This window comes from Tetrao urogallus (genome assembly GCF_951394365.1).
Source record: "Tetrao urogallus genome assembly, chromosome: 2".
Taxonomy (NCBI): Eukaryota; Metazoa; Chordata; class Aves; order Galliformes; family Phasianidae; genus Tetrao; species Tetrao urogallus.
The window spans coordinates 95,684,494-95,708,472 of record NC_136814.1 but is presented as its reverse complement, the minus strand read 5'-3'; the positions used below and the strand labels follow the sequence as shown (position 1 = coordinate 95,708,472).

The 23,979-nt window shown below is 38.5% G+C and overlaps 1 protein-coding gene across 3 annotated transcripts in view; it reads left to right on the top strand.

Moving 5' to 3' along the window:
• NOL10 (nucleolar protein 10) overlaps window positions 1-23,979 on the top strand; it is a gene marked incomplete at both ends in the record, with an annotated part of 46,363 nt that overhangs the window by 6,000 nt on the left and 16,384 nt on the right. For 2 of the 3 annotated variants that reach the window (XM_079532821.1, XM_079532820.1), the window contains 8 exons: window positions 1,290-1,426; window positions 2,148-2,213; window positions 3,674-3,734; window positions 4,241-4,326; window positions 4,591-4,669; window positions 6,008-6,157; window positions 8,470-8,536; window positions 12,060-12,112. In XM_079532821.1, coding sequence (XP_079388947.1) covers window positions 1,290-1,426; window positions 2,148-2,213; window positions 3,674-3,734; window positions 4,241-4,326; window positions 4,591-4,669; window positions 6,008-6,157; window positions 8,470-8,536; window positions 12,060-12,112 — 699 coding nt within the window. The remainder of the gene's footprint in view (window positions 1-1,289; window positions 1,427-2,147; window positions 2,214-3,673; window positions 3,735-4,240; window positions 4,327-4,590; window positions 4,670-6,007; window positions 6,158-8,469; window positions 8,537-12,059; window positions 12,113-23,979) is intronic. The other variant, XM_079532822.1, reaches the window with a different exon arrangement.

Genomic DNA, 23,979 nt, shown 5'->3' with positions numbered 1-23,979 from the left:
CCTTTTCTAATAAAAGAGAACATAATTGTCTTCAAGTAGCTTAAGACATAAAATTACTAGAGGTAACATAGTTGTTAGCAGAATATCTGCTTTTGTTTGTCTTTAGTTGTTTTTGTCAACTACTAGAAAATAAAGTCTTTTTGGAGGTAGTAAAAGAGAACTCAGCAAACTGTATCTTCCTTATTCCTGGTAGAAAGTTTCTTGATAGCTTACTGATAGTGAACTAGCAAGGTGATACTGATAATTTCAGTTAAATGTGGTTTAATTTTGTGTTCTCATGATTTCTTCTAAACTACATGAAGACACAGAAATTTCAATATTGTCACTGCAAAATCACAAAATACTTGATGTTGTTATTGTTTGAAACAATGAAGTAAAAAGCTTTGCTTGTTGTAAACCTCCTGTTAAAAACATAAAGAAGTTAAGCACACAAAGGGCAGATTGGGCTGTGTATGAAAAACATCATTGTATAACATCAGCTGTGCAGCTGCATCTGTAATCTTGTATGAAATAGTAATTATTACTTGTGAAAAGTGATGCCTGACTTTCATCCTGGATCTCAAGAGAGTGAGCCCTTGAATAAAAGTTGGAACACTGGAGTTTCTGAAATTAGAAAAATGGGAAGTACAGAGAGGACTTGAATAGGCATAAAGTAGTCACCCAGGTCAGTGCTTTGTACGTACCTCATGGAAAGGGAGAAAGTGTAAATAAACATGACTTCAAAACAACCACTGTACTTTGTCTTTCCTGAGCTGCTCACTGTTCGTGTAGATAGCAGCATAGTACAACAGGGGGAGATTTAGAATCTCAGTGATTTACTATTGTGTGAAGATATACAGCTATACACATTCTAAACTGGCACCTCTCTAGTCTAATCTAAAGAGAGTTGAGCATTAGAGTGAGTTATTGACCTGTAATTATCCATGTCATTGTTTACCTTCATCATAGAGTGATTTTGGGCCAGAGTGATGCTTAATGCATCCCGTAGTATCTGGGCAAGGCTTAAGGTACTGCATGAATGTGATGGGAGTGGGAAAAATTCATTTATATGTATATGAGTTTTGCTGTGTTATTTACTATGTCAATCTAGCTTTCTAGTGCCTTCAATTCATTTTATCTTTAATAAAGAGATTGCTGTGGCTAATGAGAATAAAGAATGAATTCTGTCATTTTAGTAGAAAGTATTTAAGTGGATTGTGATAGACTGATGCGAGCCTGGAAAAATCACTGCTTGTTTTCTGAGGCAAGTTCTATCTTCTGTATTTCAGTTCTATCTATTTTATTTTCAGATTGTCTTCTTGCAGTGTGACAGATATGTGGAGTTTCATTCACAACACGGACATTACTACAGGACAAGAATACCAAAATTTGGTAGAGACTTCTCTTATCACTACCCATCATGTGACCTGTATTTTGTTGGATCAAGGTAGTGTTTGAATGGATTATTTTGTTTTTCTTCTGTCAGGAATTTTTTCCAAGAACTAAAGTCCAAAATTAATTCAGTTTCCTGCATTAAGACTTTTATTTTTTGATTGAAGCACTTGTGAATTTGTTGTCAGCAGTGCAATTCAGTGTACTGTGTTTTAAAAGTGATGAATAGTAAGGAAAATAAAATAGCTTTTTGTGGAGACTTTCAGGGTGAAGCTGGAGAAGGCCCTCCCTTGACAGCCTGTGCTAGCTGTGGTGTCCCTCTTCATTGCAAGGGAGTAGGACTAGATGGCCTTGGGTGGTCCCTTTCAACACTAAGGATTCTATGAAGCTATTCTGTGATGTTTGATGAACATACACATTATCACAGAATCACAGAATGGCCAGGGTTGGATGGGACCTCAAGCATCATGAAGCTCTAACCCCCCTACCGCATGAGGGCCACCAACCTCCCCATTTAATACCAGACCAGGCTGCCCAGGGCCCCATCCAACCTGGCCTTGAACACCTCCAGGGACGGGGCATCCACAGCCTCTCTGGGCAGCCTGTTCCAGCACCTCACCACTCTCTGTAAAGAATTTCCCCCTGACATCCAACCTGAATCTTCCCTCCGTCAACTTCAAACCATTTCCCCTTGTCCTGCTGCTATCTACCCTTTCAAAGAATTATCTTTTCTCCAGTATATAGGAAAGAAGTAATTGTGGTTTTTTTCTTTGTAGTTCTGAAGTATACAGGCTAAATCTGGAACAAGGAAGGTTTCTGAACTCCCTGCCAACTGATGCTTCGTAAGTAACTGTAATGCATGATGTCTGTCTTCCATCCACCAGGTGGAACCAAACTACTAATATGCTCACCATCAGTACTGTATCTGAATACTGCCCAAATACACAGTAAAGTAGAATTGAAAAGCAACGTATGCCTAGTTTGAACCTCATTTTATTTAATTTTATGTCCTGTCATTCTTTGTGACAGTTTTTATGCTTTAAAATATCCACAAAGAAAACTCAATTAAAATTGCTTAATATAGACTTATTTTATATATATAATAAATACAAACTTTGCCATTGCAATTCAGTTTAGCCATCACATAGAAACCTGCCCATGGGGTTTGTACTTTCCCTGATATGTCTTTGTCCTTCTACTCTTGGAGTAGCCCAAGGAGTGCTGGTTTTTTTCGTTTGTTTGATTGATTTTTTTTAAATATCACCAGCACGTGTTTGATTCTTTTGAAAACCATAGCAGTAGCAGGAGCTGGGCTTCTTTTGTGTGGGGAGAGGCAGATGAGAAGAACAGGCTTCTTCTCATCAAAGTCACTGGTTGGTGAGCCACAGGTGGGGCTCAGTGGGTCGGATAGCTTAAGGAGCACAGCAGTATTTGGGTGGGCACAACTATAGACACCTAGTAGCATTGGGGAGGGAAAGGAAGGAAAATCCTGGAGCAGCAGAGCTGAGTCATGAGTGAAAATCTGAATCAGGGAAATGAGAATTGAAGATTTGGAAAGCCTGTAAGACAGGGGAATTGGATGAATTATAGAATTATAGGTAGCATTCTTAGAATAGAGGAAGTTGAGATAAGGGGTCTAAGGAGAAATATTTCTATTTTGGAAGAGTTGTTAGAGAAGTGCAGGGCTCTGGCTTGAGCAGTTGAGAATTAGGGTACTTGGAACAGGAAAGAGTAGACAGGCTGTTCATCAGAATATGCTGGAGATGTAAGCTTCCAAAGGTGTAATCAGGAAGACCTTTTGATGTAACTGAGTTAAGAATACAGAGGAGCAGAGCAATATGGCAAGACTTGGTGGTAAGTGGTGGGCTTGGGAAGAAGACTGTAGGATCACTGAGGTTGGAGAGACCCTGAGCCCAGTCTGATGCTCAAAGCTTGGCCAGTCCTGAATTCAGATGAATTTTCCCAGGGGTTTTTGTAGACTGAGGATAGAAATTCCAAAGCTTCCTTTGGCAACCGGTTCCAAAGATGAGGTACCCTCAAGGCATAAAAATATCCTTACATCCAGTTGGAACCTCACCCATCTCAAGATATCAGCACTGTCTCTGATTTTCTGATAGCTCCAAATTCTTGGTAAGCTCCCCTTAAGTATGGGAAGCTGCTATTAGTTTACCATCCACTTATACACCCTCCCCCCACTCACCACTTTTGCTTTTCCAGACTGAACAACAGTATATGTGATTACAGAAACCTTTTTAGTTACATTATTCTGAAGTCGTTAAACTTGTTCTTTTTTCTGTTTTAGAGAGAATAATGTTTGTGACATCAATCCTGTACACTACTTATTTGCTACAGGGACAGCTGAGGTAAATGTTTGCATTCCTTCTATGAAAAGGGCAGCAGTGTTTGTATCTCTTTTGTATTAGTTTGCGTGAGGATAAGAAGGAATCATGACAGGAACTTAAGTAATTAATTTGATCTTGTTTGCTGTATTAAGTATAGATCTGTTAAACAGGAAGACTTAGAGTGGTGTGCAGGTATAATTTCTGAAATATCTTGCTTGCTGAGATATGTGAGATTTTGCAGATGAGAGAAAACAGTGTTATCTTGCTTGAGAATGTAACTATCAGTTGAAATTAGCAGGCCTGTGTGCCCACTTGGGAAATCTAGTGTTAACCATTTTGATTCAGAGAACATTTGTTTTAAATACAACATGAAATGTGTGGAGTTTGTATGCCTTTACTAGTACAACTCTTGTAGGAAATTTGATTTATTACTCATAGATAAAAAGAATTCATAATTTTATTTAAAGACTTTCACTGTATCTTATATTTGTTGCATAAACTTAAAATATATTTTCTAAACTCTTTAGGGTAAAGTGGAATGCTGGGATCCTAGAACTCGAAATCGAGTTGGGCTGCTGGATTGTGCTTTAAGCAGTGTGACAGCAGATACAGAGTGAGTAAAGGCTACCTTTGCAAAGGCCATTCTTCTGGTGGTTTTTGTTTGTTTGTCTTGAGAAGTTTTTCTAAAAACAGTTCCCACTTGGCCTTACAGTGCCCACTGCCATCTCATTTCTAGTGTAAGGTTTTCTTAGTTATCAAGTAACTCTTTATGTGTGGTATGTCTGAATAATTTACACTATTATTCTAGCTATTTTTAACATCATTTTTTGCATTGTTTAGAGAGAGAACATCTAACTTTAAGAATTGTGCTTTGCAGGGTGGATTGTTTGCCATCTATTTCAGCGCTGAAATTTGATGGAGCTTTGAATATGGCTGTTGGAACATCTACTGGGCAGGTAGTCTTAACTTCTTCTACAACACTTCTTAGAAGATCCTCTTGCAGTTGTCAGTCCAGGTCTATTGTACACTGAGTGCACTGAATGCAATACACAATAGTACAAGTATTTCTAAGACTGTAAATGACATGTATGGAGCAGTAACAGTCATTCTTAAGCTGCAAATTTGATTTGTTAAAAAAAAAAATTTGATTTGTTAAACAATCCTGTTCTTCAGAGTACTGAAGGGTTGACTTAATATCATCGCAACTTCCGATCTGCATACTATAAAATTTCAATCTTTGTGGTTTTCTTAAGACTTAAGAATCAGTTTTGTGAGGAAGTTACCTCTTTTTGAGACTCTCAGTACTGTCTCAGTGCAATACATATGCTCTTACCTTATTTTGATTGCAGCTAAACAAGCAGAATGATTGCCTTTCAACTAATGTGTTGGAATTTTTTTGTCCTATCCTATGAAGCATCACTTTGATTCATTTATTCGTTGTTTCCATGCTAGTCGTCAAGTAGAGGAAATTTTGGTCTGCCTTTAGTGATCCTTTAATGGGTTAAGAAAACTACTTTTTGGAGACAGTCATACATGTAAGAATTGTGCTTGTAATAATGCTATTATATGTGACATACAAACTTTACTGGAGATATATTTATAATCTGAGCTAAACAAATTGGTAATGTTTTTCCCTTAAATTATTAGTATTCATACATGTGAGAAATTTAAGGTTTTTTCAGAGATTCCATTGGAGATTTTTTAGATAAAAAAATGCATATTTCTGGAAGACAGCCTGTGCTCACCACTTCTCTAAAAAAATAATTGCGCTCCCTGTTGTTTTTCTGAGTGAAAGGGATACTGAATCTGAAGGTTTCTGGGAAGGAATCTGAAGATTTAAACCTTCTGAGTAAGAATTGAGAACTGCTGGTGATTGGTGGATGGTTGGACTGGGTGATCCTGTGGGTCTTTTCCAGCCTCGGTGATTCTTTGATTCTATGAATAGTACAAGAATGTGAAAGTGCAGTATTAATGATTTAGAACTACTGAGAGTGCCTTGAAAACATTTCATTTTTTTCAATTTTAATTTCAATAGAAATGAAAAAAGACTTTAGAAAGATAGTAAACTCTTGAATGCAAATTTAATTTTTCCAATTAAACTAAAAGATTTTGTGGTTAAAATACATTGTCAGAGTGAAATGGGCTTACTTAATCATTTTAAGAACTTGAGAGGATTTATTTATGGAAAACAAACAAAAAAGTCTCAAGTTGAGTTAAATCATTAATGAAGACCTAGTTTGACTACCTCTTAACCTTAAAATATTGAAAAATTGATCTGTCTTTTATTCCTCAAGGTTTTATTGTATGACCTTCGGTCTAGTAACCCACTGATAGTCAAAGATCACCAGTATGGCCTGCCTATTAAGTCAATTCAGTTTCAGCATCAGTTGGATTTAATAATCTCTGCAGATTCTAGAATCATAAAGATGTGGAACAAAGATACCGTAAGTGCTTTTCTGTTGCTGCGTTTGTATCATTCCCTTTTTTTTTCTTTTTTCTTTTTATCTATTGTGCAATTTGAGTAATAAAGTTGAAATCTGAAGTAGGAAGTTGGGTTTCTAATGTGTCGTAATTTACATAACATTTTTCCTTGTGTGGCTAAGCAACCCTGCATCTGGGAAGGTATTCAATAGCCTGTCAGGTATAAAAGTGCAGTCTTGGTGTTTTTTTGTTTGTTTGTTTAATCTGTTTGTGTATGTCTGCTGATGATGCTTTTTTCAGTAGAAGGATTTGAACACAAAAAGTGGAATCTTAGCCATTGCCTTGGTGTGTGTATTTCTCTAAGTGGACCGTGAACATCCACTACAGAGAAAAATTAGTCATTCCAGTTCTCTGCTCGAAGGAGAGCTAGCTTCAAATGTAGATCAGTTAGTTTATGAAGTATTAAAATCAAGTGCTTCTTACTTTTACAGGAACTTACAGGGATTTTGAGGTAGATATTATGCCAAGATCCAAGTAACAGTGTGCATTATGGTGTATTAATGGATTATGTCGTAAGAGACGACATCTTTATCCCTGTCTTTTGCACCTATAGGCAAAGTTGCAATCTAATTATTGTAAGACTTTCTTTTCTTACATTATGCAATTTTTTTTCTTGTCTTTCTGTCGACGCAGCTTGTACAAAATACATTATCCTGTAGATTGGCTCCAATTGTACTGCAACTTGATTTGGTCAAAGAGGCTATCTTTAGTCATTGTATTCCTTATGAAAAACTTGCTCCATTCTGTATCTATGATTTTTTTGGCTTCGTAATGAAACATATCAAGAGCAGTTACAGTAGTTCAGAGGCACTTATTTTCTAACTATTTCAGGCAGCCATTTTTCTATTGTATTTCTTCATGAACTTTCAACAGCCCTTTTTTTTTTTTTTCTGTGATTGCAAGCAATTTTTCTAAGCTCTTCAGTTACTCTTTATTGTTTAAAAAGGCAAATAATTTATTGTCTATTATTTAAAACATCTGCAGTGGCCCTTCTCCATTTTTCCTAGGTATAGAGATTTTCCTCACTGAGAATTTAACAGTGCAAGGTTTGTCAGGTGGCCTCTGCAGTGGGAAAAGGGAGGGTTTCTTAGCGCTGGAAGGCAAAGATAGCTTTGGACTCTTTCCTAGAGTGTGTTCCAGCTGGCTCCACCTCTCCCAGATGTTGGTTCCTGACTATCTCTGGCTGGGAACCAACTGCAGAGGCAGACTGCGGGGTGGAGAGCATATGGCTTTGATACCAGAATAGCCCCATGCTGAGACGTGCCTTGGGGTGGGGAGCGTGAGGCTTTTGTCTGCTAAGACTGGGGTGGGGGAGGACTCTTATTAATCATCGGGGAGAGACCAGGGATGGGTGGGGTACCAGCATATAACTGGGTGGGAAAGGAAGGGCCCAGAAAGGTAGGTGGGATTGCTGCAGGGAAAGAGAAAAGAGGAATAGGATGAAAATTTGCTCTGTTCCTGTCGCTCATTTAGAACCGTGTAGGCATGTACTCTCATGCTTCGTATTCTGTGGCCCAGTTCTTAGACACACTTCTTCAACTGGCTGTCTTGTGTCTTGGCTTACAAGAGCACCTGTATTTTGTCTGGATTTTTCAGACTCTGTTCCAATTCTTTTTGAATTTTTGAAAATCTTGTTTCCTGCTTTTACCGTTTTCTTAAATAACTTCATTACTGTGCTGAACTGCATACCAGTGGATGCTTTTATTATTTTTATCTTGTGCTTAGACCTCTTTAATACTGAGTTTGTAAGTTACAAATAAAGTGCCAAGCCATATTTCATTCTAAGTAGACGTGGGCAGGCTGGAGGTACCAAACTGCACAATCAAATTCCACTCCCAATCCATCATTTCGGATAATACACTTAGCAAAATGAGAAGGTTTAAGATTACCACGTTCAGACTTGAACGAAATGAGGCAATGTGCCAGGAACTTGTGGCCTTCATCCTCTTTTCGCATTAAGTAAAATGAAGTGAAACTGATGTATCTTTTCAGCACAGAATTATGAACCAAGAAATAAGAAGTACCACTGTACATTGCAGTGTCCTCAGTAACCTGTGGACTACGCTTAAAAGACCTGATCAGAGACAGAATACAATACTGAGTTTCTATGTTATGTTCAGATACTTTTCTAACATTTTATTGTTCTGCAAACTCTGTGCTATCTTTACTCCATCATCCCTAGCTTCTATGATAGCTAGTAATGATGTTTAGATTTGCTTTATTTAACTGTACTGTTTGGAATTCTTTATAATGCATTATCTTCCTTCAATTACAGGGGAAGATATTTACTTCAATGGAACCAGAATATGATATCAATGATGTCTGTCTTTATCCAAATTCTGGTATGTTAGCTGTATTTATGTCTTATGTAATTCAAAAAGGAAAGTGTGTTAGTCCATAATGTCGCCTTTTTTTAATTTAAGTGATACAAATTAGGTCTACTTTACTTCTTATTATGCAGCTAGGAAAAATAGTTACTTGCTAGTTAATGTCATTGTTTGCTCTGCATCTGCATTAAATCAAATTAGGACTCTCAGCAGTTAGAATCTGCTGTGCTTTCAACTGAGTGACTGACTTTTGCCTTTTCAAGTATCTTAAATATCTCATAAGAAAAAGAACTTTGTCATTTTGTGTAAGCTGAGCGTACTTTTTAGAGCTGGGAAAAAAAAAAAACCCTCTTTCAACAAATTTACAAATTTTTACAAATGTTTACGACCATTTGATCTTTCCTGTTTTTAAGTACGGTACTCGCTGTGTCCTTCTTAAGAAAGAATACTTTTGTTTTTAAGCACAGGGGAGTCCACAGGTTTGCACGCTTTTTGTGACTTCTCAGATTTGGTGCGTCTCATAACATTGTGTTTCAAGGTCAAAAAAGGGCCACTTTTAACCTGTTTCCAGATCCTAATTCATGGGAGAAAAAATATTTTACAGAATGGTGGTTGAATGTGCACGTGTGCTTTAGATAGACTTCAGCTGACCTTAGTTTTTCCCATAGTTGCTTAGTTCTTAACTAGTGCATGATAAACGCTTTCTCTTCAGAAGGCAGCACTGGAAAAGGTGAAAGAAACATCATGGCCTGTAGGATGGCAGAGGACAAAGTTCTTGATCGGAAAATGCCTGTGTTGCAAACTGTGCTATTATCTTAATTTTAGAGAGGTAGCAGTGAACACAGAACAACTTGGATTTTTGAATCATACTAACTGCTCGACTCAAGATTGTAGATAAGGAAGTTTGAGATTTCTAACGAGTTAAAACTTATCTTGTCTTTTCTGCCAACTTCAGTTAATCTTTTTTTTTTTTTAAAGATGAACACTTGCACATTGAGCTCTGCTGAGACAGCAGGCATTTTTGACTGTATGTAGCAACAACATTATAAGGTCTGCAGGATCCTGCTAATGCAAATGTCAGCTCACTGTCTTAACGCACAGGATTCTGCCCCTCTGAAACAGAGTGGTCTTCCAGTACAAGCAATTGGGCTGGGTTTTCCTGAGCGCTGAAGAGGATAGCAAAATTTAAGATGCCTGACACTAATTCACTGATAGAGTTTAAAGTATGAACGTTTGAAGGAAGTACTTCCAGTCATACCAGTACTGCAGTTGTGGAAAGCCAGGAGAGGCAGTGACACGTAAATGCCAGTATGGCTGTAGCTCGGTGTTGTCATGGGGTCCCAGCACTCCCAGGGCACACCTGGACATTTAGGAGCTGGCAAGGCACAGGAAATCCCACGACCTTTGCCCAATCTGTGCTCTTGTACTTAATTTGAGTGAATGCTGAGAAAATCCATACTGTAATCTAACTCTTATCCTCTCTTATTCACTTAAAAAAGCGTTACTGTTTGCTGTCATGTGAAACAAAACACTTTTTACTTATTTTATCTCACTCACATGGGCCAAAACTCAGAATTTCTCTCATGAGAAACTCACGGGTTTTGTTTCAAACTGGAAGAGACTAGTATCAGAAATGTCATGAATGAGAAATTATTGAACCTACTTTTTAGAAGGCTCTTCTTTCGAGAAAATTGATGCCTAGTATTTCTAGAGGTTTTACTTCTACCTTTTCTGTTTGTAATCTTACTGTACTACTGGCAGTATTCAAGCTGTGTTTTAGACCGTGGAAGGTAGCAACAATTTCAGTCATTCCAAATTATTATTTTTTTCTTCACAAGTAGAAACTGTAGGAACTTTAGTTTTTCTAAAACTGCTTCTCCCATTTACGACTGCTTCATATTCACATTTTCATTCCTTTAAATCAGTGATACCATATAGTTGATCACTAAGGACAGTCAGTGTCCTTTCTAAGGACAGTCTTAAAAAACTACTTCCGTGAAAGAGCAATTCTCATTTACTTCCTTTTCAAAGTGATCAAAGCAGACTGCTGTGTAGCTCGATTGGGTGTGGTCCTTCTTGTAAAAATTGTTTAGAACTAACAGGCTGAAATGATGAAAGTGCACACAGACATCTTTCATGGAGTTGTTCCCTTTTTTTTTAATTTTATTTCTGTATTTCCCCCTTAGTACACGCCCTTGTACTCTTCTGAAGACAGTTTCCCGCCTTTAATTATTAGTGGAAGACTCTCAAAGAGGAGTCTTTCCCTTTGCTGTCATCTTTGAAGCACCTGCAGAATTAATTTCTGTCGTTTTATCTGTAGTGATTCATAGTCAGTCAGTGGAGAAATGCTTTGCCTCCTGTAGTAGCAGCGAGCATGATGATATACCAAGGGAGCACATCATCTGTGAAAAATACACCGGGAATTCTTGCTTTTTCCTTCAGTTGCCTGCAACTCTTTCCAGATTTGGTGTTAAGCCTCAGTTTGCTGACTGAGCTTTCACAAAGTCTTCCTCTGCCAGGAAAGCAAGCCCCCTTTTTTTCTGATATTAAGAGTCCAGCTGCATTGTGTGTTTTTAATAAAAGGATTAGGTAGGAAGGATTACTCCACCCATGTTAATTGTGTTCCTGTAGTTGGGTGTAAATTATATTTCTGCCCTCCAGGTGTGTGGTAACTGCCCCATTTATTCATAGTCTCAGTGGCATGTGTTACTTCAAGATCAGAATGTTATCTAACTTGATTGCTCTTTTGTTCTTCATGCTCTGTCTTCATGTATTACATAGTGATCAGCTATGTTGGAAAGTCAGAACTGAAATAAACAAACAAGTATACGCCAGATGTCCTTACTAACTCCTATCTAGAGCAAACTTCGGGGTATTTCTCATTTTGAATGTATCCATATTCCTGTGATAGTTGCAAATTTTTCGTGGATTTTACAGTAGTTTTTTTTTTTCTATTCAAAGTATTTGCAACCCTTATTCGCAGCATTCTTTAGGAAAATTCATTGAGATTTCAGATTTTGCTCTCCCCACCAGACTAATACCACTTTGATTTGAAACCACAGTATCCTGTCTCTCCTGCTGACAATCTCCTGTTGATTTCCCAAGATGAAATATGAGTAAAGCAGCAGACATTATGATTTATGACTAGACTATAAATATGTGTTTGAAAATAGTAAAACAAAACCCAGCCCCTCGCTTGTGTTAGTTTGTGCCCAAAGTAGATTTTAAATGTAACCGAATTTGTTCTGAACGGTGTCACGAGATGAACTATTTCAATTTGTTAAGAAAATTGGTAGTCTGATAGCTGTTAGAGCTTAGTGTTGCTTAGTGATGCCGAGCTAAGATAGAGGACAAAAGGCGTGAATATATAGGAAATTACACTTGATTAATTGCACTGCTATTAGGCTTTTCTTTCCTTAGTCCTGTGTACAATCCACTTCTTGTGAATTAAATACTTCAAGTATATGTGTGTGTGTATTTAAAAGTAAGAGCTGTCCTCTCATGACTGATATTTTTTATTGTGGAAATCTCTTTTTAGGAATGCTAATGACTGCCAATGAAGCCCCTAGAATGAATATCTATTATATGCCAGTAAGTAATACAAGTTGTTACTGATACTACTCCTGTAAATCTGTCAGTAGTTTGGTGCCATTCATGTTGTCATGTCAGAAAATGATTTCTGCAAATTCATGTCTACATTCTCTGATTTCTCATGATAAAGAGCATTTAATCTAACCCTAATCTATTCATGTACTATGTTGAATTAATTAAAACCCACAACAAACAAACAAACAAGCAAACAAAACAGCTTGTAATTTGTCTTTTCCTACTGATTCCAAAACTGCCAAGTGGTGGTAGTAAATGCAGGTAGAGCTTTGATGTGGAAAAAAGAAGCCAAATGTTTTTGATAGCCGGTCAGAAGAGAATTCCTAAGTAGGGACTGTATAGCATACTTTTGAGGTGATGGTTTTGCTCTGTTGGGAAATATTTCATAAATGTCTTCAGTTTGTAGTACATAGTGACGTAGTCATGGCAGTAAATATTATTCTCTCTTCTGTCAAGGATGTGTTATTGCGTGGTTTTGTGTATGGTTGTTAGCAGTAGCTTCTGTTCAGTGCCCAGTGTGGAGCTCTTCTCTCAAAAGGCTCACCTGATAACTGGGCATTTTCCTGCAGGTTTCAGGGAGACTCAACAGCAGCTCTTTGGGTGTCTGCGAACTGCACCACATTTCTCTCTAGTTTTACTGTTGATTCTACAGTACTGTCACTAGTTGTTCTTGGCCTGGTAGGAGTTGAATACTGGGGTGTATGTATGGATGTTCCAGGCAGAAGGGCATACTGAGCTTAAAAATTACATACTCCTCCCCCTAAGTCACTTTCTTCACATTTTGGACAAACTATTGATCTTTAGAGATCAATTTTAATTTTCTTTTATTTTTCTGCCCTTTAGAGCAGTTTCATAGATTCATTAGGTTGCTTTTTCCATTGTGGAACATACACTGTATACATGTTACGTATACATGTGTAACTCCAGTAGTATCTCCCCTGAATTATTCTGTACACTGCTTGTACCAAGCTGTGTTGTCAGATTTTTGCATCTGAAGAAATGTAAAATTTTATACATAAGGTTTCTGTGTGTTGTTTGTGTGAGATTGTTTCAGGCGTGGTAAATTGTCTATTTCTTGAATTCTAATCACTTAATTGTCTTATTTCTGCACTTTCTGGAGCTGTTCCATGCTTTAGGTAACAAGGGGCAGAGGGACAAGAGGTATTTTCTGTTTTAGACCACATATTATCAGTAGGTAGAGCTTTCAGGAGTAGGTCTCCAAGCCTTTTTTCCCTATCTGCTTTTTAATTAGTGGGTTGGAGAAGGCAACTCACACATTTTCAGAGTCTCTTCAGTTTTTAAAACTTAAATTGACTGGTTGCTGCATCTAAATAATTCGGATGGAAAACAAAAAAAGCACATTCTTTCTGTTGCTAAGGCTAGGGTTCAGCTTCTCACTGAAAATTGTTCATTGAGATTTTTGTTTTGTCCGCAGGTGTGCATGATTAAACACTACCACTATAGCATGTTAGTGGTTCATATTCAATCTTGCTACTGAGCAAAGAAAAAGTTTCATTTCCTTGATTTGTCACTAGCAGTGAATGTTGTTAGAATTTGTTCTAGTTAGCATTATTTTGATTCTTTGCACAGACTGTAAAAAAAAAAAAAGCAAAACCTGTTTTCAAAAGATACCACTTTCATTGAATCCACTCTGAATGTTGTATTTATGTTTCTAAAACTGAATATGGAGTTTTTAGCTAAGAAGTATAAACACTCTGTATTAGATCTAAGATTATACCCAACAGACATTAACTGCAAACATAAATACTGCCTAATACTGTCTAGTACTTTTTCAAGATACAGGCTGTTCCAATGAAAATCAGCATTAAACCATATTCCTTTTTCAGCATTCCCTGATTAAGTCCACCTGAACTTGATTGAATCATAAATCATAACTTTTTACAGGTTTTAGGTTCACAGCGACACGTGAGCATACAAAGGGATCCAAGATTTGTTCCCAAATGATGAATCTAAAGCATAAATACAAATAAGAGGGGTTTTGTGTGTTCTTTTGGGTTTTTTTTGTGTTTTTTTGTGGTTTTTTTTTTGTTGTTGTTGTTTTTTTTGTTTTTGTTTTTTTTTTTTTTGTATGTGCATGAGAACACTTAAAGCTTGTTTTGAAGGCTACCACCCAGGCTATATTTGCTTTTTGAATAGGGTAAACTTGTCCAGTTCATGTCTTCACATCTGAAGGCTGATGAAGGTGCCTTAAGTGTTGGCATGGTTGTTTTATTCAGCAGTCTCTAGTTCACTACAAGTGAATATTTTCAGATAGCATAAAGCATGTAATATTCATTTTAGAGAACAGAAGAGTTAAAGGTAGAAGAAATCACTTTGATATAAAGGCACAAGTTTCACATTCTGCTAACTTACTGTCTGCCTTTTCACTGGCAGGAATGAAAGGATGAAAGGACTGGCACAAATCACAAATAGCATGCTGTAATTGAAGGGTTACTTGCCACATTTCCTAAAAATTGAGTAGGTAGCTCACAAAAGCTGCTTTTGTGGGCCGTTTTTGTTATTATTTGTTTAATCTTTTTAAATGAAGAAAATGAAGAAAATATAAAACGGAGAAGTCATGTCAGCCTTAGGGCTGCAGGCCATTTGTTATTAAGAAAAACTCAATGTTAGTAATGTGTTCATGTTCTGCTTTTAGTCCTTGATCTTTGGGGCTCGTTATTTGAGCTCAGCAATGCACACCTGTCCTTTGGTTTGTATGTCAGTAGGTTATTAAGGCATATCTTCTACCTGTGCTTGGAACACTGAGTAATCTTTGTACAGACAAAGATGAGTTTGGCTGTGTGCATTTTTGGAGCAAAGCTTGAGAGACCAAGTGATTTTCTGTTTTACCTGATCTTCTTTCATAGGAAAATTTTATGGCTTTTCATAACAACTAAGATTCAATATTTTGGTTTTTTGTTTATTTGTTTTCATAGAATGGCTTAATTTTCTGTTTGCTTTGAGATAGTCATGAATAGAATTTAAGATGCATCCTCTCTTTTTTGAGATGATGACAAGAACAAAATTGTAATTCTTTAGTGTCACAACAGAATAAACGCCTGAGGGAGAAACTACTGCTATGGAGGACAGTTGTGTTTCAGAGCTCTTGGAAGTACTTCTTCTTTGTTTGCCCCAGCCCTCATTGCCCTGTAGTGCTAGTAATTGTTACTCCTTTTTGAGGGTTGGATTTTTTTTTAGTCTATATTGGAGTAACTGCAAGGGAGTACTGTAGATATTTAAAATCTTGAATTTTATGGTGCTGGGCTCTAGTTTACAAAATATGAAAAAATCATAGAATCATAGAATCACAAGGTTGGAAAGGACCTACAAGATCATCTAGTCCAACCGTCCTCCCACTACCACTGCTACCACAAGCACTAAACCATATCTCGTAGCTCCTCATCCAGACACCTCTTGAACACTGCCAGGGACGGCGACTCCACCACCTCCCTGGGCAGCCATTCCAGTGCCTGACCACTCCCTGAGAGAAAAAGTTCTTCCTCATGTTCAACCTAAACCTCCTCTGGTACAGCTTGCAGCCATTTCCCCGGGTTCTGTTCGTTGCCTGGGAGAAGAGGCCAAACCCCTCCTCACCACAGCTTCCCTTCAGGAAGTTGTAGAGTGCAGTGCGGTCTCCCCTGAGCCTCCTCTCCTCCAGACTGAACAATCCCAGCTCCCTCAGCCGCTCCTCATAAGCCCTGTGCTCCAGACCCCTCTCCAGTCTCGTTGCCCTTCTCTGGACACGTTCCAGGGTCTCAATGTCTTTCTTGCAGTGAGGGGCCCAAAACTGAGCACAGTACTCGAGGTGCGGCCTCACCAGTGCTGAGTACAGGGGATGATGCTGCTGGCCACACCATTTCTAATGCAGGGCAGGATGCTGTTGGCCCTCTTGGCCACCTGGGCACACTGTCAGCTCGTGTGCAGCTGAGCATCAACCAACACCCCCAGGTCCTTCTCTTCTCCACACTCATCCAGCCACTCATCCCCAAGCCTATAACACTGCATGGGGTTGTTGTGGCCAAAATGCATGACCCGACACTTGACCTTGTTGAACCTCATTGCATTCACCTCAACCCAGTGATCCAGCTTATCTGGATCCCTCTGAAGGGCCTCCCTGCCCTCAGGCAGATCAACACCACCTCCCAGCTTGGTGTCATCTGCAAACTTATTGAGTGTGCACTCAATCCCCTCATCTAGGTCATCAATAAAGATATTAAACAGGATGGGCCCCCGTACCGAGCCCTGGGGGACAGTACTTGTAACGGGTTGCCAGCTGGACTCCATTCACCACTACCTGCTGGGCACGGCCCTGTGGCCAGTTCTTTACTGAGAGAAGAGTATACCTGTCCAGGACACAGGCAGCCAGTTTCCCCAGAAGAATACTGTGAGAGACCATGTCAGAGGCTTTGCTGAAGTCTAGGTAGGCTACATCAGCAGCCTTTCCCTCATCTACCAGTCTGGTCACCCAGTCATAGAAGGAGATGAGGTTGGTCAAGCATGACCTGCCTTTCATCAACCTGTGCTGGCTGGGCCTAATCTCCCCCCATACACCGTGTGATCTCACCCAAGATGATTTGCTCCATAACTTTCCCTGGTACCGAGGTCAGGCTGACAGGCCTGTTGTTCCCCGGATCCTCCTTACGGCCCTTCTTGTAGCTGGGAGTCACATCAGCAAGTCTCCAATCCTCTGGGACCTCTCCAGATAACCAGGAATGCTGGTAGATGGCTGAGAGTGGCTCATCAGTCACCCCCACCAGCTCCCTGAGCACCCATCATTCCCACCAGTCATTTCAGAAGAGTTGTGCAGAGGTCTTGCAGCACAGGGGCATGTCTCCATGGATGAATGCAGAAAGGCCCAGAATCCTCTGTCCTTGATTGGAGCTGGCCAGACAGCATACAACTGTGCCCAGCCTAATATACCCAGCCTCTCAGCAGGTTTTATTGGTGTGGGCACAGTGCTATGTGAGCATAGCTGTATGACTTCTGAACTGGAGCTGGTTTGTGTGTCTGGCTAGCCTGGAATACGGTCTGACTGAGCTCATGTCTGAATGAATTATCTGTCTACATATGCCCGTTCTCTCCATTGTTAATGCCAAAGCTCAATTTCCACTGCAAAAAATGACTTGTCTCTTGAACTTCAGGGTTATGAAGGAGTTGACAACAGCTATCATAATATTGTCTGTAAGTGAAATGACATGCTTCAGCTTTTACTGCAGGATTTTCAGCATGATAGGTATGATATTTGAGACTTGGAATGTCTGAGAGAACTATGTTTTCCTTAAAAAAAAGTAAATCAGAGCAATTGTTTCTTTTGTCTGCAAACTGTTAGTAAAGGCAGGGAGCGATTTGGGTTTACTAGAAAGGACAGATTTGGTTTTAAATGGAGGGAAGATGCCCTGTGCAGGTACGTGGTGCAGGAAGTGAGTTAAATCCCAGCTGAATCTGACCGTTAAAATGAAACGTTTGTTTTATATAGGTAACATCTTGAGCACCTTTGCTTAGAGACTTTGTTTTTGTTTTATTTTGTTGGGCTTTAATGAAGGCAAGTGCCTCTGACTGGAATCGGGCTGTTTGCCAACAGTTTAATAGTTAACTTGCAGTTTATGCAAACACTTGGAACCTGCTTCTTGCCAGCTGGCTTCCTGGTACCTTGCTTTGATGTGTGCCTCGGGAAGACTGAAATGAGAGCTGTGTGCGCCTTGGGATACTTTTCAGACTACTGACTCAGAAACGTAAGTTGAGTCAATAGTGCAACCTGGTTCTGTCCAAAGAAGTGAAGGGAGGAAAAAGCTCATCTGGCATCTGTTGGTCCACTGGACTGAGATCTAAAATGAGCTGTGTTCTCTTAAATTTAAGCTAAGCTGTCAGCTTCCATAACAAGTAATGTTCTCTTTTCAGAGCCTACATATTAGCTTCTGGATGCTTTGATTGGAAAGAAAGGAGCGCATATGTTATTTATTTTGAATGATTATTACTGGTTACATGAACACGTCTCATCTTAGTGCAGATATTTCAAACCAGTCTTGTCTCCTTCGCTGGACTTGAAAATTTGGGTTACATATGCATACTGAAACTAAACTTGCTGTATTCATTAGGCTGCTAAAAGAAGAGAGCAATTAAGAGTTTAATTAATTGAGTGTAATATTCTATGTTCTGGATATATTTTTTTTTCTTTTGCTTTGTTTTTGTTTTACTTGCCTGCAGTCTTGGCAGAAAACTCCCTGTTGAGGCTAGAAGCAATGTACTTTTGGTGTAGGGTAGATATTAAGCTCTTTAAGAAGAAATAAATCCTGGAGCATCTCTGGCTTTTCTTCAGGTGGTTTTGGAGAATCATTTGATATCCCGGTGCTCTCCTAGTTCAGGGCTGTTGGAGTTATAAAGTGGAAGTGTTTCAAGGGCAGCTATTTCTTGCCTATTCAGTGATTCGGTTTCTCCAAGAATATCTTCATTTTGGGTCTAATACAATATCCTCTTTGGATGTACGTATCTTGTTATTGCTAGAAATATTTATTGACTTTGTCCTCATCAAATGAAGTGGCTTTTCAAACTTTTCAAACTAGATACTCTTGGGGCTTCTTTCCTTTCATACATGTTATTTTAAATAATTTTGTTTCTTTGTTTTTTAGATTCTCTGCTTGCCTGTATTAATCGTTATCACTGTTTTTTTTTTCTTTTTTTTTTTTTTTTGTACTACTCACAAATGTACAGTCTTTAAAGAAAAAAAAAAGTCTTAGGAGAGCGTGTTTTGGTTAGACTGTAAGTTTTCAAGTTAGCTGCCACTTCTGACTGAACTGAATGAAGAGATGAAGCGTTGTCAGTCTGGTGACAGGGCCATTGACTAGCTCTATACAAGGGTTATAATAATCAGAGATTTATTCTAAAGTTTTGTTGTTTCTCACTTAAAGACGTCAGAGATTCTTTGTGTATGGCATGCTCCACACATAACTCTGTGTTACAGCCTTTCAAAACCGTCCCATCAATTTTTATCAGTCTAACGTTTTCTTCTTTTTTTTTTTTTTTTTTTTGAGGTCTACTAACTGTTGTCCTTTCTCTCTTGGATCTTCATATAGTGGAATATAGTTAGAGGGTAACACCTCTCCACCGGTTGTGCTAAGACCAGCGTTGTGTATCATCAGCCAGCATTCAAGTGGTTGTGGGTGCCATTTGGTGTTATGAGTCTCATCTTCTAATCTGATGTTTGGCTTCTGCATGGCAAAAGCTATAAATTAAATAGTACAACTCTTCATATTTCACAGAATCATAGAATCGTTAAGGTTGGAAAGACCGCTAAGATCATCTTAGTCCAGTCATCAACCCATCACCACCATACCACTAAACCATGTCACTCAGTTTGGCATCTGCCCTGTTCTTGAACACCTCCAGGGATGGTGACTTCATCACTTCCCTTGGCAGACTGTTTCAGTGCCTTACCACTCTTTCTGAGAAGAATTTTTTCCTGATATTCAACCTGGACTTCCCCTGGCGAGCTTGAAGCCATTAGCTCTTGTTCCTTCACTAATTACACACGAAAAAAAGGCCAGCTCCTACCATGCTACAACCTCCTTTCATGTAGTTGTAGTGACTGGCACTTTGATAGTAGTAGAAAAGATTAGGAGTAGCCTGTAAGATTATGATTTCTTTTAGGATGTCTTCATGTCTTCTGACTGGTATTATTAGGTCATCCTGAAGTGCTTAAACTGTCTTCTTGAAGATGGTATGTTGAGTCTGAATTGTTTCCAAGAAGACAGTTGTTCATCTACGTCAATGCAGCTATTACCTGAAGACCTTTTTGGTAAAGTGGAAAGCAACCATGGAACTGAATTGAGCCAAGAGATTTTTTTTGTCACTGTCCAGAAAACATTTCATTCCCTGGGAATAAAACATTGTAAAACAAAAATGCAGTAGTTATGACATAGAATGGGAAATATTGGTCTCAACTGTAGTTCAGCTTATTTCAGAATCTGAAATAACTATAAAGCAGGGATGTTATGGAGTAGCATATTACAGTCATGCTTTGGGATGGTGTTGAAAGAAAGAAACTTTCCATTAATAAAGAGACAGTTAAGTGCATCTTTGGCCTTTAAGCTAACTGAGTTTTTGTGTATCATTCTAGAACAATTTTCCATTCAGAACATTCTAATCCTTTATACATAAAATTGTGCAAACAATATAAGAACGCTTGCTGAATGATATATTACCCATCTCACACTATTAACAAGCTTAGGAAAAAAATTGTTTATCTTGATAAACAGAAATGTGAACTTCCTCTTTTTAACCTAAACACTATCAAACTGAAAAATAACACGCTAGGCTTATTCCCAACAAAGGATATCCTCTCTTTCCCATGCACTGAGTGAAAGAAGGTAACTGCTTTTCACACATACACAGAAGAAAAGCACTGATCTGTGATAAGTGGAAAGCAATTTCTGATCTTCCTTTAAAATTTGTTGTAGATGGTGATGGTGCTACTGATGTAGTAGTTTAACATCATGAATGGATTATGAAGCATGAGTCCTGCTTACTGCTGCTATGAGTAACAGTATGATAGACATTTGTCCTCCTTTTTCTTTAATGAGCAGCACCATCACAAGTAATTAAAAGGTGTAATCACTGAGAAGGAAGTTTTATGCTGTACTATGTTCTGTCAACATGTGGGTTTTTAAGCTTTTTTTATCAGAAAAGACAAAGGATATGATAATTCTCTGTGTAACTTCAACTGAAGATTACACTGTATTTTTGAAAGTGGAGGATCTCGTAGCTTGTCTGTATTGTCATCTGGCTGCATTACCAGCAAATCAGATGTGCTGAGTTACGACTTATGTACAGAAATAGTTTCAAAGTTGTAAGGATTTAAGATTTCTATCATGCAAACCTGATAGATGAATAGAGCTAATCAAATGTATGGAAGCTAGCATTCAGAAACGTTTTGAAAGATATTTCCTACTCAGAGAAAATCATTTCCACAGTTCCATAAAACTTATTACTGAAATTGTTCTCTGGAAAGAGTAGGTTGGTTTGTGTGAAGGTATCCTCATCTGTCTGGAGGAGCTGCACATTCCTAACAGGTAGCTGCTTTTCCTTTCCTGTATATTGTCTGGCAGACGCGGTATAAACACCCAGACCAGTTTGCTGCCAGATTTGCAAAGAGCCATTAAACTGCCATGATAGGGAATTATCAGAAACTCACATGCTCCTGGATTTCCTGTGGCTTGTCTGTTACATAAAGTAGTACAGCTGCACTTGCTACTATTTCTTTACCTGTAGCTTTCCTTGAAAAAAGTCTGTAAAATGCAGGTCATGCTCTGAAATGCAATAGAGTCAGTTTGGTTTTCGTGAGCTTAAAGATAATTATGTTGTCAAATTACTTGCTATCTGGCTTGTATTGCATGACTCCAGTTTTCCAGTCACAGAAGAGAGGCAAGTCACCATGCAGGGTGACAGTCGGAAAGCTTCCCGTTCCTTCAGAGATCTTGCATTTCTAGCTTATTCTTAGTTCCTGCTTGGTTGTAAAGTAGGTTGCAGTCAGCAGCATAAAATCAATCTAAGTGATAGTTTTCAAGCTTTATCCATTGTTGGCCCATGGCCTTAGTACTAGTGAGTGATGCTGTTACATTTTGTGATGCACATTTTTGATAATGTCGAAACAAGCAGAACTTGTGTGGAAGTTCTTTCCTGATATAGCTGACATATCCAGGGCAATTAAGAATTCTCTCACCTTCCTTATCTGTTTCTCTACCATCACACCTGAAAATAAAGGGTGAGAGTGGTGGTGCTCTTGGAAAGTTTGGAGAACTGTTAAATTGTTTTCTGTGGTGGGAAAGTGCTTAAAGAAAGTCATGTTTTCTAATGGCTTAGGGAAGCCATTCTCTTACCTTGAGCTTTGTTTGATTAGTTGACTTAAAATGAAAGTAGTGGGTTCTTGTGCTTCAAGTTTTTACTTATTTTCTGTCATCTGATCTTCGCAGCTCTGTATGTCTAGAGAGCTGAAAAAATGAATAAGGAATTTGGAAAATAGAAAAGACCATAGCAATACTGTCTAGGATTTATCTTTTCTGTATGTCAGCATGTCAGAACATGATAGGGATACTGATGAAAGCATTAGACTCTTTAATTCTTAATGCCACTGGTGGTGATTGATTTAAGAAGTATCCCTTTTTCTTCCTGTCTTGTGAGAAAGGGAATTAATCTACTGATTTTCTTTAGTTGTGACAGTAATGTTCTGTCTTTGCTGAAAAATTATTTGCTATCCTTATTTTGGCACTTCTTTCTCAACATTACAAGGAACAGGACCATTGCCTTCTTCAGAATGTGGTAGCTTCTATGAGAAGACAGTTTAATGAGAGCAGGCCTGTGACTGGTAAGCAACTGATATCTGCCAGCTGGGAGGATCTGAGATTAATAAAAACAAATACACCATCTACAAAGCCAAACTATGTAGGATTAGAAAAAGAAGTCGCTGCTATCTATTAGAAGAGGTGTGCAAGTTCCTGTAGCAGTTCTTGCTTAACACTAGAAAGATCTTAAAAGAGCAACATTTTCTTTAACGTGCTCTGCTAAGGAGCAAAACCTCTAAGTGCTCATTTGGCAGCTCCCATAGCATAGTGAAAGGTAGAAAAAGCAACCTCCCTCAGATTAACGAATCTGCCAAAAATGTCTGGATGTGCTGGAGTTACAGTGAGAGAAAAAGCCAGTTCATTGTATAGTTCATTGACATTTATGAGTGTATGGGCTTAAAACCAAATGCAATGCTGTTGTCAGGAGCAAAGAGAGGAAAAAGAAAAGAGCTTTTCAATTTCTTGATCATAGCTGTGCTCCAGTGAGCTACTTGTTGGCCCTGGAAGTTAGTTGCTGTAAAAGAATCAAATCCACATAATAATGTAAAGTGAAAGAAGACATGAAATGAAAAATGAAAGCATATGGGTAATTCATTTGGAATCTATTGTCAAAATCCATTTAATTTAGAGAATTAAAGAATTTTACTCATAAATTAAATGGGATTACTTCAGAGATTGAAAGGGCACAGCTGGAGCTGGTTGTAGAGCGTTTATAGGGAAAAAGCAGAATAGAAAGGAATGTCAGGATGATATTGAAAATTGTGAATTGTTTGGAGGACGTTGGTTGCTGTGGGACAGGTACTGTATATGGAAACGTAGACAGAAACACAACAAGGTAACGTCACCCCAGGGCTCTTCTCTAACACAGGCTCATCTCATAGCTTCCCCAAAGCATGTGGCCTCTGCACACCAAAACCCTAAGATGAGAAATAAGAATGGAGAGATGGAGGCTATCGCGTGTACAAGCCAGAAATAGTACAGCTGGGTTTTGGGAGTTACCGGTGTGGTTGATGTAACCATGAGGGGTAACAGGGTATAGCAAGGTATTGTTTTTCCTCTTCCCTTTTCGATGCCTATGATGGAAACTTTTCAAAATTATTACATATTGAGATCTGTCTAATGCTTAAAATTAGAGAACAAAACATTAAAAACAGTACTCTTAAAATGAATAGTAATTAATTACTCATGTAATTGCATTAATTAAACCTGGCTATGCAATTAGGGAGCTAATTACGTTGAAAACACAATTGCACATTTCAATCACTGCCCACACCCTGGAGATTGCCCAGTTTCTTCTCCTCCCTCATGAGACTTTCTCTAATCTCCCTCTCCTGTTGACTAGCATAATTGAAGCAATGTGTGCACACGTAGATGTGCATTTGCTTTCTCCAGCAAATAGTTACAAATTTAAAATGATTATGGTGCTTTATGAAATGTGTGTGTGTGCATACGTGTGTATGTAGATCAAAAATGTATGTGTGTGTCCAACAGGTAAGATATGCGTGTGAAAGCATTGAG